The following is a 15,649-nucleotide window of genomic DNA, read 5'->3' as shown; positions in this document are numbered from 1 at the left end:
GTCCCTCTCCTTCTCTGTTTTCTGTACTTTCCCTCCTATCCTGCCCCCTCCCACTGGCAGCTAAAAATAAAGTTGGAAGGAATGGGAGGAGTAATGGTGGGGAAGTGTGGGGAGCCCCAGACCAAGGAAAGGAGGAATGAGCGATTTTAGTGTATTTCTCTGCCTTGGTGCTGCCCCCTGGAGGCATCATCTCAGTATCCAAAGAGAACACAATTCTTGACTTTCTGTCCTTTCTTTCACTTCCTCTTTTTTCTACCCTTTGTTGTTGCCTAGCAATAATGCTTTCCTCAGGTTTGGAATAGAAGGTAGGAGTGGGAGACAGATTCTTTTTACCTCCTAACCTTATTTATCTCAACCTGGAATATGGAAAATGAAAGAGCTGATAACAGTGATATCATTTCCCCACCTACTCAGAGTCCCAACATGTGAAGACACAGCCCACCCACAAACCAAGACTTACCATCTCCATTCCACTTAGTTCTGTTTGTGACTCTTAGCCTATGCTGCCTTATGGCATTATAGTTTTTGGAGGAACTATAAACCATGAACTGGTATGGGGTAGCTTTGTGGAACCAGTATTATTACTTTAACATTAGACTCCCATCTCCTCAACTAAGCTATAAACTTCTGAAGTTGGGAACATGGAGCCTCTTAGCTTTCTGTATCTCTACCACTTAGTATTATGCCCTACATACTGTAGATGCTCAATAAAAGTCTGTGGATAATGATGCCAGTGGCTAATCCTATGGAAAACCCAAACCACAGTGACAGAAACAGGGGCCTCAGATGACCACAACACATGGGACCAGACCAAACATCAATGAGCAAATTGATCTTTAATTTGCTAACCTGGAAGGCTTTGCTATCCATCATGGGCTTGGGCCTCAGCTATTTACACAGAATCACTATACAGTATTTACAACAAGATGCTAAACATAGCATCATTCTGGATAGGCAAAGAAGGGGTATGGAAAGGCTAGAACAAGGCCCTGAAATCAAAGTGTAAGCAGAAACCTGCAGGTGTGAGTGGAGGGAAAGGTAAGGGCAAATCATGAGAAAGCTTGGTGAGGTAGACATGAGAGAGGAAAAGGAAGCATGAAACTACTTCTGGTGCATGTGGGAAGAGTCCACTGGGACATCAAGCCTTCAAAATTAAATCTGGAGTCTGAAGGGGAAAATAACAGCCACAAGTCACCTTTGTGAGGAAAAAGAAGAAGGCAGTTAGAAAATTATAGACCATACCTTCTATCTCCCATACCAAAAAGTAATCCTGCTGATTAAATTCCTATGACAGGGACTGAGAAGGTACAAAAGAGATACAGAGACAGAACCTTAAATAGACTTAAGAGACAGTAAAAAGAGTCAAGAGAGACACAGACAATGCAATGAAGGAGGAAAAGAACAAAAGTTCTAGCAGATCTGAACAAGTGACTCATCCAAGTGACTTCACAAGTCACCTCTCTTCACCTCATCTTCCCCAAAGCTCCTCCCTCTTACTCCCAAATCTCTGGATTTTAGCTTTAACCAAGGAGTGGAGTTAGAATGAGGCTGGTACACGGGGACAATCTAAAATTCCATCTCACCAATTCAGATCCCCTCCTTATCCTGTACCAGAATATCAGGGCTTGAGTCGGAGCCAAGGGCAAATTAGGGTGAGAATAGACAGGATGGAGGACACGAGGCCACAAAGTCCCACAATTCCAGGACCACAGCGCCACAGGCCTAGTTTGTCCAGTGGAATGAAGAGATCACAGGCATTTCTGACCACATCCAGCAGGAGAGGGGGATGACCTCGAAGGACCCGAGCCAGGAGCAAGACTCGGAGCCGAAGCTTCAGAGCCACCTGAGGCAGACCTCCTCCTGGAGCCCCTGGACCCCCAGGTCCCCCAGTTTCAATTCCTCCTGGGACTCCTCCTCCAGAACCCTTCAGTCGTCGACTACAAGCTGAAGACTCTTGTTCCATCAGTAGGCGAATCTCATAAGCATCACGACTCAAGTTCATGATGAGGGAAAACAGATAGTACCTGGGATACACAGGGGAGAAAGGTCAGTACAGATACATATACCCACTTAGCATATCCAACAGAATATTTAAACTTCTTTCCCCCATAGTACAAAAGGATTACATATTAGAATACCAGAAGTGAATGTTATTACCCACTATTAGAAATGTCCTTCCACCTTTCTGTAACTAATGAGTTTATGTGTAACTTAAGATTCTGGCTTACAATAATGAGCATCACAAAATATTCCAAGATCAACCTCATATTTCACTTTTCCACTTGGCAACCCATTAGCATACACACATTCAATTTGAACTACAATTATGCAAAATTTTTTAAAAGAACACCTTCAGGACTTCCCTGGTGATGCAGTGGTTGAGAATCCGCCTGCCAGTGCAGGGGACACAGGTTCGATCCCTGATCCGGGAAGATCCCACATGCGCGGAGTAACTAAGCCCGTGTGCCACAACTACTGAGCCTGTGCTCTAGAGCCCTCGAGCCACAACTACTGAGCCCACATGCCACAACTACTGAAGCCCGCGCGCCTAGAGCCCATGTTCTGCAACAAGAGAAGCCACAGCAATGAGAAGCCCGCGAACCGCAATGAAGAGTAGCCCCCACTCGCCCCAACCAGAGAAAATCCCGTGCACAGCAATGAAGACCCAACGCAGCCAGAAACAGTAAATAAATAAAATAAAATAATAAAATAAATAAATTTATGAAAAAAACACCTTCAGTTGTTTCAAAGACTCAAACACATAGACCATTTAAATCCAATACTTTTGTTAAAAGAAAACAAACAAAAAAACGACGCCAAGCTTGCCAAATGTGTTAGATTATAAATTCCTTAAGAACAGTCTACGTTTTTTGATTTTTAATCCATTCTGACAACAGTGGTCTGTATTCAATATAACTGTCCTACCTCTAATATATATTCTGAATCCATATCTATCTATTGTACTCCACCACCACAGTCTAAGCTACCATCATATCTTGCTTGAACTACTACTTTAGTCTTTTAACTGGTTTCTCCACTGCCACTCTTGTCCCCCACCCCCAAGAATCTAGTTTCATATAGTAGCTGGCATAAACGTAAATCACATTATACCCTTTCTTAAAACTCTCCATGGTTTCCTTCCTATCACATTTAGAATAAAATACCTTAGACAGGCTTACAGAACTCAACATCTGACCCTGCCTCTCTAATTCCATCTTGTACCATTCTTTCCTTCAATCACTATGCTCCAGCCACACTGGTTTCTTTCTATATTTTGATCCCATTAAGCTTGTTCCTGCTTTAGGACCTTTACACTACCTCGTCCCTCAACCTGGAATAATCTCTCTCCAAAATCTTCAAATGGCTGGCTCTTCCTTGCACTTTAGGTCAGAGCTTACATGTCACCTCTTCAAAGAAGACTTCTCTGACCCTCGATTCTAAAGTAGCAAACCATTTACTGTCTATCACATGACCCTATTTTAATTTCCTGCACAGCACTTACCACGCTGATGTTTTTCTTATTTATTGTTTCTTTGTCCCCTCCCATGACAATGTAAGCTCCATAGGAGCAGGGATGTTGTTTGTCTTTACCACTGTATCCCTTTGTCTAGACCAGTGCCTAGCACATAGTAAGAGCCGAATAAATATTTACTGAATAAAAGTATAAACATGGCATATAAACTCTTCTAGGGAGTTGCTTTTCCATACCACTCCAGCCATGCCTCTGCCCCCACCCTTCATACACCATAAGTCTTGTTATAACTGTAATCACTGAGAAAGATGAAAAGAAAAGAGAGACATAAGTGGAGACGGAAAGATGCTAATATAATATAAAATAACAAAGCAAATCATAGGGAAACAAATAATATGTATATAGAGATCATTTTATTCCCAAATCATATTCCTTTCCACCTTCATTACAGCCTGCTCCTTAGTCCAAGCCAACATCATTTCTTGGCCATATTAGGACATCTTCTCTTTAGCATTACTGCAATCCATTTTCCGCACTACAGCAAGAGGGATCTTCTTTAAATGCAATTTGAATCATGTCACACCCCTACTTAGAACCCATTGTACTTAGGATAAAATTTAAACAAAACTAAATGAAAAAAATCCTACCATTACCTAGAAGTCCTTGCATGAATGATCTGGCCCATGTCTACCTGTCCAGTTTGAACTTATGCCCTTACTCAATACCGTCCACCACATTGGCTTTCTTTCTACTGCTCTAATTCCATGAAGTTTTTCTTGGTTCAAGGCCTTAGAATGAGCTATTTTCTGTTTGGAATGGTCTTCTCTGTTACTGTTTGCTTTGTATAACTTCTACTCAGACATCAGGTCTGAAATAAAATTTAATTTTCTCTAAGAGTTCTTCTCTGACCTTTCAATCTAAATTAGCTCCCCCTGTTATGTATCTCATAACACCCTGTACTTCCCACAAATATTTGGTTTGGTGATTATTTGTTTTAATATCTGACTCCCCTACTAGACTAGAAGCTTCATGAGAGCAGGAACCATAGCTCTTTGGCTCTTTGCTTTATTCCCTGGCTCATAGTAAGCAGCTACTAAGTATTTTTAGAATGAATGAATGAACGAGTAAGCAGTGAGGGGCATAAACCTGTGGTATAGACAAAAGCGGAATTAAAGCAATGTAATGAATATCTAGTCTTGTCCAATCTTAGTCATTCATCATGAAAGAGCATCTGTCTTCCATCTGCCCCCATTCATTATTCTCTGATGGTTTAAGATCTAAATGAAGGTTACAAGCCAAGTGATTAGGATGTGTATATTATGGGAAGGCCCTAAAAGATCATTCTCTCATGAAGGCAAGCTATGCAGTATGGAGAATATGATAGGTCTTGTAGGATAAAAGGATTATCAAACCTGAATGAACGCTGGGCCCACTTCTCCTGATCCACACGGGGAGCAAGTCCAGACTTTCCAGCCCACAGGACATTGTCACAGGCGAAGTACAAGGCTCTATTGAGGTGACTAACAGTGATGCAGAATCTCAGGACAACATCTGATAGGTGCACAGCTCGTTTGGCTGACTCAAGGGCATCTGCTGAGTTACCGAGGCGTAGAACTTGTGGGGATTAGCAAAGAAAAGGAAGGATTTGAAAGTAGAGAGGCAAACAGAGAGCAAGACACAGAAAAAGAGAGAAAGCAAGAGAGTGAAAGTCGAGCAAGTAATAGAAACAATAATGAACAATTTTTTTAAAAGAAGAGTAGAAATGGTTCAATTTTTTTTACGTCCAATTTTTATTAATTTGTGTCCCAGTTTAGTTTTCTCAAATTTGCCTCATTCTTTCCAATCCTTCATTACTCTTACACCTGCTCTCTCACCTCAATCGGGAGGCTTGCAGAGGATACGGGTAGAGGCAAATGAGGGAGTATCGGCAGAGAAGGTCAAAAACAAGAAGGAGGGACTAAGGAAGAATAGCTGGGGATGGAGGAAGTGTTGACGTAATAAAAGGAAAGGCACAATTACTTACGCTTTCTCCCTAGGCTCAGATGACCCTCCAGTTGTCGAATCTGTTTCTGTAACTCAGAACTGGCCCCATGTTTCTGCAGTGCATGGCCAAGAAGGGAGCAAGCATACTGGGCGGCCCTGGAGGAGAGAGAGGAGAGAGAAGTAAGGTAAGGTGGAGACCTCCCTCCTCTCCCCCTCAAAAATGTACTTCAAAAGGCAAGTATGGACTCCCCCTTCCCCTGTTTGAGACCATTCCCTTTCCTCCTCTTCATGGCCATATCTCACTGTTTCTCCTCCAGGCCAGGGGAAGAGACAGGCGTAAGAATAAAAAGGAGCCTAGAAGGGGTTGGGAAGCACTACTTCGAATTGAGGAAATAAGAGATCTGATAATGTAAGGCCTGAAGAGGACAATGAAGGCGGCAGGGGGTCCATCACAAGCACATCAGTGTGAGCATGTGATATGTGAGGGAGTGGGGGAGAGGTGGAGGACAGGTTATTCTTCAAAATAGGTGAACTAAGAGATTTTCCAGGCCCTTGAGATGAATCGAGACTAGAAGGCAAGGCGGAGGCAGAGGAGCTAGCGGGTGACAGTAGGGTGAGGGGACACGGGAACTTCGCAGTGCCTCCTCCGCTCTGGGAAGAGTCCAGGTCGCTATCTGCCACCGGGCGAACGCTCCTCATTCCACCATCGCCCAGTGAGGAAAGTGCTGGTCTTATGTGAACACGTAACCCTGAGCGGCCTCCCCGCCGGCCCACTCGTGCCTCAGTTTCCCCATCTTTCCCGCGAGCAGAAACGAACCATGGCCTCACGGCCGGCTCAAATCAGCCCCTCTCGGTCCGTCCGGGCCCCCGTAGCCCGATCTGAACCTTTATGACCCCCGTAGTGTGAACTGACCTCGCCTCAAGAAGGTCTTTCTCTGCCCGCCCTCCCCCCATTCCTATTCGGGCCGCACCTACACAGCCGTTCCCGGGCCTGGCTCTGAGCGCTGAAGCGGACCCAGGCGTCCATGACAGCGGCAGCCCCGACTCCACAGCTTCGCTCCCGCCCCACTTCCCGCCCCTAGTCACGCCTCCTGGACGACCCAACGGTTCCGCGCGAGGGACAAACATCATCAGAAAATAAAGGGAGTGGAGCCGGCCCCTGAAGAGGAACTTCAGAACGAGAAGCCCTTGTCTCTGGGCCTATACCTGCGTGTTTTTTGTGCGTGTCTCCGTCGCCTTGTCCTCTAATCAGATGATCTCTGTTTCCTAAGCACACCTCCAGAGGCACATTCTTCTTTAAATATTCTGGACCAAGGGCGGGGCTTGCAGGAGTCCGGGCGTAGCGAGATTGCGCCGCAGTGCTCCCGCCAGGGCCGCTAGGATAGGGTTGCCCCCAACCCTGGGGTGTTTCCAGCAGAACACCCCCAACACACACACACTCACTCGCACGCTCCGACCGAATCCAGGGCTCTAGGGGCTAAAGAAGTCTATGGAAGTAGAAGCCAGCACCAGATCCCTGTTCCCTGCAGGACCCTGACAGTTGGACAGGTGACCTCCAGAATACAGACGGAGAGTCTCCAGAGACAGAGGCTTTAGTGGACGAAATTCGCAAAATACCCAACTCATATCCTTAAAAGGAGAGAGAAGAAACAGTGGACGCAGCTAACCTCTTCAAACCCACACTTCATCCCCCTACCCCTTTCCCTTCCAGGTCACCATGTCGGCAGGCAACGGCACCCCTTGGGGGTCAGCAGCGGGATCAGGAGTAGAGGTGGAGGGCGCAGAGCTGCTCACCTTCTCAGCTGCCGCCAAGGTCCGAGTGGGAGTGAGTGTTGCGCTGTTTGTTTCTTCGGCTGGAGGAACGTGGCCGTGCTGTTGTCAGTGACACGGCCGCAACCCAGCCAGCTCCGCCCCTCTCCGGTAAGACGACTCTTTGCCCATTTAGCAGCTGCCGACTTACTGGTCATTTTTGTGGTTATGACCATAGATATAGTTATGCCACCAGGAATATCACTGTTCAATGGCTGGCCGGGGACATCGCATGTCGGACACTCATGTTCCTGAACTAATGGCCATGTATGCCGCAGCTTTCCTGCCTGTGGTCATTGGGCTCGACCGCCAGGCAGCCGTACTCCACCCGCTTGAACCCCGCTCAACTGGAAGGAAACTTCTGGGAGCAGCCTGGGTACTCGTTTTCCCGCTTGCCTGGAAGGTGAGTGACTTGTCGGAACTCAGGGCTAGACTGGACAAGAATTTGGGTACACAACAGAAGCCTTCGGATTCAAGGGGTGTGCTTGGCCGTGGTCCCCGTTAATCCTCAGCGTGGGGCCTCTGCTATCTCTCTTGCAAGTTAAGATCATTGCATGTTAATTTGTACTTCTGTTAAGAGCCTTTGTTTTTACTACACTTGGCTTCCACCTCTTTGCCTCCTCCGAGTTCCACCTTCTTCAGATTATTGCAGAAAAACCCTAGGGCATGGTGGAAACATATACGGGAAGACATTAAGAAGACAGTGAAATCAGGGGCTTTGGGTAAAACTTTGTGGTACATTCATTCATCAATTCAGAAACTATTGTGCATCCCCCAGGTGCGTTCAAATGCTCTATCAAGGATAGAGCAACAAAGTCCTGCCTTCAAGAAATTTATAGACTAGTGCAGAGTCAAATTAGTACGCAATTACAATACAGCGTGCAGTTAAGCATTATGCTAAAGGTAAGCATAAGGAGCTAAAGAACTGTCCAAGACCCACTCTTGGACAGTCAGGGAAAGATTCCTGACTTCCCAGAGATGTTACAATTTGATTCTTGAAAGATAGGTGTTAAGACAAATTACAGCAGGAGGAATGCTGGAGAAGGTGGAGGGTGGATGATCTCAAAGAAGCTGCAGCTAAAGTTGAGGACTAGAAAATGGTGAGTAATGAGCCTGGAGGGGAAGGAAGAACCAGATCACAAATATTAAGCTTGTACTTTATCCTGAGGGCAGTGGAGAGACACTAAAGTAAAAGGTGGAGAATGACATAATCAGATTTGTATTTTTTACTCTAGCTTTATTGTGGGTGTCAAAACTGGAACAAAAGGGAGCATCTGAACTTGAGTACCAAGTAATCAAATCTCAATATTGAAAATGAACTAGAAATCTAGAAAAAAAAAGCTAAATATGAAGCAATTTCTTCAAAAAAACCAAAACCACTACCACCATCTGAAAGCAGCATCTCTGAGTCTAGGGTTAGGATTGTCAGGGAGAGGGCTAAAATTTCAGTCTCTGGAATAATGCATTACAGAGTCAGATTTAAGATTTGATCCTTAAATCCTCAAATATTAGAAATATAACTAACAACAGTTAGTCTGACTGCAGTTCTAAGACAAACAAAAAATATTGCTTCCAACAATATGTTGCAAACAGGACCTCTGCTACCCAAAGTTTTAAAAAGCAGCATGTTTCCTCAGTGCAAAAGGAATTAGTTGGGTTTATATGAAGCAAATTTTAGATGTGGACTGGGAATTAGAATTAGGATTGCTTTTGTTGTTCGTTTGTATTACTTTGCTCTGTTTTTCCTGAGTCTAGGCTCTACCACTAACTAGCTGGATGACTTTGGATAAATCACTTGAAACATATAGGCCACAAGATTATGGAATAGGAGATGCATTTCATCCTTTCTTAGAGCCTGACAATCCAACGACAACAATGCAATGTCTATTTGCTTCAATAGCAAACTGACGGTAACGTGATTCAGGTGCAAAAGGTGTTATTTTGGGCTCTAAATTAGCGACCTCTTGTATAAATTCTGCATTGCCCGTATGTTGCATTTAAAATATTAGTGTCAATAAAAAATTGTTAGTATGGTAAAGGGAATATTGGTGTAGTTAGAAATTATTTTTGTAGACTCAAGTTTTCAAGTATCAGAGGTAAAGACTTCCACAGTAGGTAAATTGCACATAAAATAGGGAAAGGAGAGTCAGAGGTAGGGCTATGGACCAAAACATAAGTCCAGGAGACTTGCCTATTTTTTAAATTAATTTGGTTGTGCCAGGTCTTAGTAGCGGCAGGCGGGCCCCTTAGTTGTGGCATTCGAACTCTTAATTGTGGCATGCATGTGGGATCTAGTTGCCTGACCAGGGATCGAACCCTGCCCCCTGCACTGGGAGCGTGGAGTCTTCTACGACACCAGGGAAGTCCTGCCTATTTTTAAACCTCTTCTCACAACCTGTCAAGTATTTCTAGGCATGGTGCAAAATCGCACCCCCACCCCCCAAGAAAACGGCCAGAAACATATGGACTCAAGATAGGGGAAGAGGAAAGACCACTTCCCAACTAGCTCAGAATAGCCTGATCATAACTCCAAGCAGTTCATAAAATTGTATGTCTGTGGCTCATACTATTCACCTTTCCTGAAAGTCCCTCATGCCTGCTGAAATCACTTTCCAAATGCCTTCCTTGTATCTAGAAATTTGATACCTACTAAGCTTGCCTTTTATCAAACTAGTAGTGACTCAATCTACCTTACCTGAAACTCAGGTACTAACCCTGAAGCTCTCAACTGAAAAATACTCATTACTGATTCAAACCAAAAACCCAGCAGTTTACCAAAAAGGAGAAGGGGCAGCCAACAACATTTGGAAAATATTACATTTTATTATTTAACGTTGTTTCACCATTATAGTTGTACACATGACTATTACTACAGGTCACTTTACACAGTGACTGCAAAATGGCCTGAAATTTTAGCAGCACCCATTTTACACAAGATTTCTTTTTTCCACCGAATCACAGACACATCAGGAATAAGTTCAGCTTAAAATGTTGGTGAGGAAAAAAAAAAAATGTTGGTGAGGTGGTAGAGATATCCTTTGATAAAATGCAATGTTAGAACAGTACTTGAGAAGACAGGGTTCTTTAAGTCCCAGATTTAACAAACAGCCTAAGAGGAAGACAGGGATTTTCAAGATACATTCCTAACCTTTTAAATATGGCACCATACTCAGCACTGCAGGAAATTAAGAACAAATTGGAATTATGCACTGTATTAGCCCCCAAGTTTTCTCAACAATCTCATTAAAAAAAAAAAAAAAAAGGCTTCCCTGGTGGCGCAGTGGTTGAGAGTCCACCTGCCGATGCAGGGGACACAGGTTCGTGCCCCGGTCCGGGAGGATCCCACATGCCGCAGAGCGGCTGGGCCCGTGAGCCATGGCCGCTGGGCCTGTGCGTCCGGAGCCTGTGCTCCGCAACGGGAGAGGCCACAGCAGTGAGAGGCCCGCGTACCGAAAAAAAAAAAAAAAAAAAAAGAATTGGGAAGAGATACTGTTGAACTGGTGGGTAGGTTGGCATGGGAGGGGAAAGGGAGACCAGTTCTAATAGTCCTTGACTCCACTCCAGCTGTTCCTGTTCCACACCGTCCGCTGAGCTGGTCCAGTCCCCTTCACTCAGTGTCACCAAAAGCAGCTTCAAGGCTTGATGGCAAGAGACCACCTCTTCACCTTCTGCTGCCTCTTCCTGCTGCCACTGACTGCCATGACCGTCTGCTATAGCCGCACTGTCCTCAGTGTGTCCAGTCCCCAGACAAGGAAGGGGAACCATGGTGAGACCCCAACCCCCAGGCCCTAACCCATACCCTAAAACTATTGCCTCTAGCCTCATAAATTTGATAGCTATCTATCAAACCAAAAGTGAGTTGCTAACCATATCTCTAGCAGCTGATGCTGCACATAACTTTATTGAATGCCTTCAATTCTAACCAGCCACTAGCCATCATTCTATGAAGTGGAGTTAGCTGGGCAAGAATTAAGGAGAAGGGTGATCAGTATTCCTTTGCTCTTGGACACCAACAAGACTTCAAATAGACTTTGTAGCTTCATGTAACACAACAGCACCTCAATCGAAACCTTTTTTGCAGCACGTCTGTCATAATCTCTGGTGGGAGGGGAGCGTATAGTCCCAGGTTGGGAAGGGGAAGAGGGCTTGTACCATTCTCTTCCTTATAAGGGGAGAGCTCCATCTCACTATTTCTGCCCATCCATCAACTCAGAAGCTGAGTGGTTCTGAATTTGAGTGTATTTTCTAAGTTCCCAGCCCCTGCCGGTGAATTTGCCCTCTGCCGCTCCTTAGACAATCGCCCCCATGTTCATCTTCAGGGTCTGCGACTGGCCCTGCTTGTCTTGCAGACCTTCGTCCTCTGCTAGACATCTTATAACCTGCTGGGTCTTTGGTACTGGTTCTATCCCACCATGCTAACTGAAATGCCTCCCAGCCTCAGCCACATCCTTTTCCTCTTTGGCCTCCTCAGTGCTCCTCTGGATCCTCTCCTCTATGGGGCCTTCACCCTTGGCTGCCGAAGAGGGCACCAAGAACTTAGTATAGACTCCTCCAGGGAAGGAGGTTCTGGGAGAACGCCCCAACAGGAGATTCAGACCCTTAGACAGATGAAAGTACAAACAAAGGTGGCAGCAAGAAAGGCAGGAGAAACAAAAGAGACATTCCTATGACATCCATTTGCTCAGGAGAGCATATTTAAGAACAGAATAATTATTCTCTAGTATCATGAGAACATCTCACTTGTACCCCTGGCTCCCTTAGCTTCCAAAAGAAAGAAAGAAATACTGAGCAGTGTTTCTACTTTGACCCTAGGTGAGACTTGAGACTATATTTAATGTAGAAACTCACACAGAATTCAGTCCCTGGAAGAAGTATCTTCACAGTGACCCAGAGTGTCTTACTGTAAATAGTGCTTCAGAGCTTGCAATGTTAGAACAGGAAAGTAATTTTAGAAAACAAAAATTGGACATTTATTCATAACTCAAAAGAAACACTAAGCAGGTAGGGTAAGAGATTAAGTATAGATGCAGTGAGTTACACCCCAGCCCTATTTCTCCAAGGCTGCATAGTCAAACGGAATCTCTGGAGAGGACACCTGGACAACAGAGGATGGGTCAGCGACGCCTCCGGTCTGGACTCCTGCTGCGTCTGCGGCCACCTCTAGGGAGAAGGAAAGGGGGCAGGGTCCATCAGAGGGACATAATGCCATGTCCTTATTCTGTTTTGCTCATATTTCCTCCACTAAGATAGTGTTTCCCCTCTCCACTTTACCTCCTCTTGCCCTTGGGTGGACCCCGAACAAAACACCAGTCTACGCTGATCGGCTGTCCCATCAAATCCTGGCCATTGAGTCCTTCCATAGCAGCTTGGGCCTCCTTGTATGTTTCATACTCAACTAGAGTATACCCCTGGAACAAGTGAAAAGACAGATTATCAAAACTCTCCTATTCCACCAAGCTTTTTTCTACTCAAACAGAAAAATCCATAAACTCTAAACAACAAATGTACATTACATATCCCTACTATATATACAACTTGTCTGTCTGTTTCTGCCTGTCTCTTTGCTATGTCTAACAAAATCAATTCCCAAAGTCATTTTATTTCAACTTTACTCTTGGCCAACCACAGCAAACATGGGAGAACTACCAATGCTGTCTAAGGTTTATGGGTGAAGAGAAGCAATGGAGTATCACTCAGAATACCTTTAGATATCCTGTACGTCTGTCCAGGTTGAGGTGGATGTTTTTTATTTCTCCATACTCTGCAAATTTATCATGGATGTCTTCTTCCGTGGCTTCCTCATGGACTCCAGTAACAAAGAGAATCCATCCTTCAACAGCTGTTCGGGAAAGGAGGGAGGTTGTTTGAGCACATGAAAGAAAAACTTCAAGCAAGATCACAGAAGTAGAGTGTGCAGACTCCACAGAGATTGGTTAAGCTACCTCTGACCCCATTCCTACTGGGTTTTATTTCATTGGCCCCTAATTCTCTACAGACAGGTTCCATTTACTTACAGCGCTGTGGTCCGGGTTCATCGCCATCCTGCTCCACGCTGTCATAATCCTCACGCATCCGCGCTCGAGACCCCTCTTCTATTAGAAAGACACAGGAGATCACCGGAAATCCCCCTCCTCCCACTGTTCACCATGTGTCTTTATGGGGACTCCAAAGCTCGTCGCTCTCGCCATTCTAGACCCCATTCCACCCACAAACACTCACCGGAGCCAAAGCCACGGCCCTTCCGTTTCTTCGCTTTTTCTTTCAGTTTGTGGATGCTCTCTGCAGCCCCAGAAGTGAAAGAATAAGTGAGAAAGATAACAGTTATTTACAACAATAGTCTCCTTCCAAGACATTATCAGAAACCAGACCCCACCACCTCCAGGTTCAGTCCCTTCCCGGCCCGCCCCCATTCCTCCCATCGGGGGCGGAGTCTCCAACCAACCGAAACCCACCTCCCCGGCTCCCATCCTCCCTGCTGGGGGGAAAGATTATATTTTCCTAATACGTCCTTCTCTCGCACCTTCCCCGCTTCCCGCAGCCGCCTCCACTGTCCTCACCGTCCCCATCCTCATCCATGGCGAAATCCTCGCCCCCGGCCTCATGAAGATCCAGTACGTCCGCCATCTTGCCTAAGCTCTAACTCTCGTCCGTGGCGCTCAAGCACTTGGCTCCTCGGGAAACTGTCGCGGATGGGAAAGGTCTCCAGTCAAGTTGACCAATTAAAAACTAACTCTAAGTCCTGCCCTCGGCGCGGTAATAATACGCAGTGGAGGCGGGCCTACTTGGGGGAGATACCGGAAGTGCTCCTGTAGCCATCTTGAGCGGGTCGCGAGCAGAAGGGGGCAACCCCGTGTGGGACACGCTGAGGGTGTGGGCGGAGTTAGTGACTTACTCTTACCTAGAGCAGACAACGAGAAACAGTACTGACAGTGGAGCCCAGCCTAATTTTATTAGAGGGTTGCTTTTCGTCTCTTTTCATTGCATACCAGGAAATGGAAGTTGAAGAAAGTTTTTTCTCTAAAAACTTGCAGGCCTATACTGTTCCCGAGGAGCAGTCGGATCTGTGATGGAAGCATTAAAAAAAAAAATTGTTCGGTCAGCAATGCTGCCTCAAAAAGCTGCTTCTGGAACGTACTGCAGCATGGCCTTTCTCTCTCAGAAAATCAGCAGACCTGGGTGTCCGTGTTGATTGATGAGACAGATATCAACTTCTCTTTTTTTAAAAAATAATCTCTCTGGTAATTCCCTGGTGGTCCAGTGGTTAGGACTCCCGCTTTCACTGCAGGCGGGGTTCAATCCCTGGTCAGGGAACTAAGATCCTGCAAGCTGCCTGGCGCGGCCAAAAAAATAAAACTAAAAATCTCTCAAACTCTGCCTACCGCCTCTGGGAATTAAAATATCATGGATTTAAACAAAATAGGGGCTTTAGCTTCTTTGAGGATAGTACAGATATTTCACGTTTAAAAACCCAGGAGTTGAGGCAAGGAAAATATTGCCCCCACATTCTGGAATCCGACGTAGGCCTTACACAAACAATAGTGGACTGCATATTCACTCATTTATTAATTTTTAAATCAAACAGTTATGAATGCCTATATGTGTGTCTAATATTAGAAGAGGTGCTAGCAAGACAAGGGGAAATACTTGCATTATCAACAATCACTTTATAATAACATTATGAAAGTGATCGTTGCCATCACAACACACTAAGGCAATAAAAAGAAAGTTTCTAATAGGATGGGAAGTAAGAGTGCATTTAAGGGAGGGCTTCCATTTAAACTTGGCCTTTAAGTCTGGGTACTTTTCCAGGCAAAGGAGTTGTATTGAGACTAAGATACACTAATCCATTCTCTGCAATATGTAGTGTGATCTTTTAAAAAATCAGTTGGTCACATCTCTACTAAAAACCCTTACTTGACTTATTTTTGCACTTAGAATAAAGTTCAGACTCACACAGCCTGCTCTGCCTATGTCTCCAAACTCTTCCACCACCATTCTTCCCTTTCACCCATTAAGCTCTCCCTATACTTTCCCTCAACTATGTTCTACTCTTTCCCATCTCTGGACTTTTTGTAACTCTCTGTCCCTGATGTTCTTGCTCCAGCTTTTCACATGGCTAGTTCAACCCTGTCCTGTAGGTCTCCCTGAGATACTACTGTCACCCAGAGGGGTCTTCTCTACTCTATCTTTCATTCTTATTTCCTTCACAGAACTTAAATCCAAATCTTTAATTACCTTTTTTACTTTCTAACTTGTTTATCGTCTGTTTTTCCCCTTAGAATGTAATCCTTATGGCAGAGATTCTTATGTACAACTATATCCTCAAAGTTTAGACCAGTGCCTGGTTCATAGTAGACACTTGGTAAATATTATTGAATGAATATC

At 45.0% G+C, this 15,649-nt stretch overlaps 2 protein-coding genes and 1 pseudogene across 6 annotated transcripts; 1 reads left to right on the top strand and 2 right to left on the bottom strand.

The window, feature by feature from the left end:
- Positions 1-26: 26 nt before the first annotated feature.
- Positions 27-6,586, bottom strand: PEX11B (peroxisomal biogenesis factor 11 beta). 2 transcript variants are annotated; one of them, XM_030869277.3, is made up of 4 exons: positions 6,369-6,586; positions 5,496-5,611; positions 4,885-5,086; positions 27-2,024 (listed from the first exon to the last, which is right to left on the bottom strand). In XM_030869277.3, the coding sequence occupies exons 1-4, from the start codon at positions 6,584-6,586 to the stop codon at positions 1,619-1,621; spliced, it is 942 nt and encodes a 313-aa protein (XP_030725137.1). In that variant the 3' UTR covers positions 27-1,618. The 2 variants fall into 2 exon arrangements, with proteins under 2 accessions (XP_030725137.1, XP_030725139.1); XM_030869279.3 differs by having other exon boundaries at positions 38-2,024; positions 6,427-6,523.
- Positions 6,587-6,776: 190 nt separating this feature from the next.
- LOC115859871 (gonadotropin-releasing hormone II receptor-like) lies at positions 6,777-14,915 on the top strand (annotated as a pseudogene).
- RBM8A (RNA binding motif protein 8A) lies at positions 10,254-14,188 on the bottom strand. Of its 4 annotated transcripts, none has more exons than XM_030869294.3 (6): positions 13,822-14,188; positions 13,484-13,543; positions 13,279-13,353; positions 12,967-13,103; positions 12,536-12,672; positions 10,254-12,424 (listed from the first exon to the last, which is right to left on the bottom strand). In XM_030869294.3, exons 1-6 carry the CDS (start codon positions 13,886-13,888, stop codon positions 12,379-12,381), a joined length of 522 nt encoding a protein of 173 aa, XP_030725154.1. In that variant the 5' UTR covers positions 13,889-14,188; the 3' UTR covers positions 10,254-12,378. The 4 variants fall into 4 exon arrangements, with proteins under 4 accessions (XP_030725154.1, XP_030725153.1, XP_030725150.2 ...); XM_030869293.3 differs by having other exon boundaries at positions 13,279-13,356; positions 13,822-14,038; XM_030869290.2 differs by having other exon boundaries at positions 13,279-13,356; positions 13,785-13,910.
- Positions 14,916-15,649: the final 734 nt, after the last annotated feature.

This window comes from Globicephala melas, chromosome 1 (genome assembly GCF_963455315.2).
Source record: "Globicephala melas chromosome 1, mGloMel1.2, whole genome shotgun sequence".
NCBI lineage: Eukaryota > Metazoa > Chordata > Mammalia > Artiodactyla > Delphinidae > Globicephala > Globicephala melas.
Note: the sequence above shows the minus strand (reverse complement) of the source record. Positions and strands in the feature narration are given on the sequence as shown.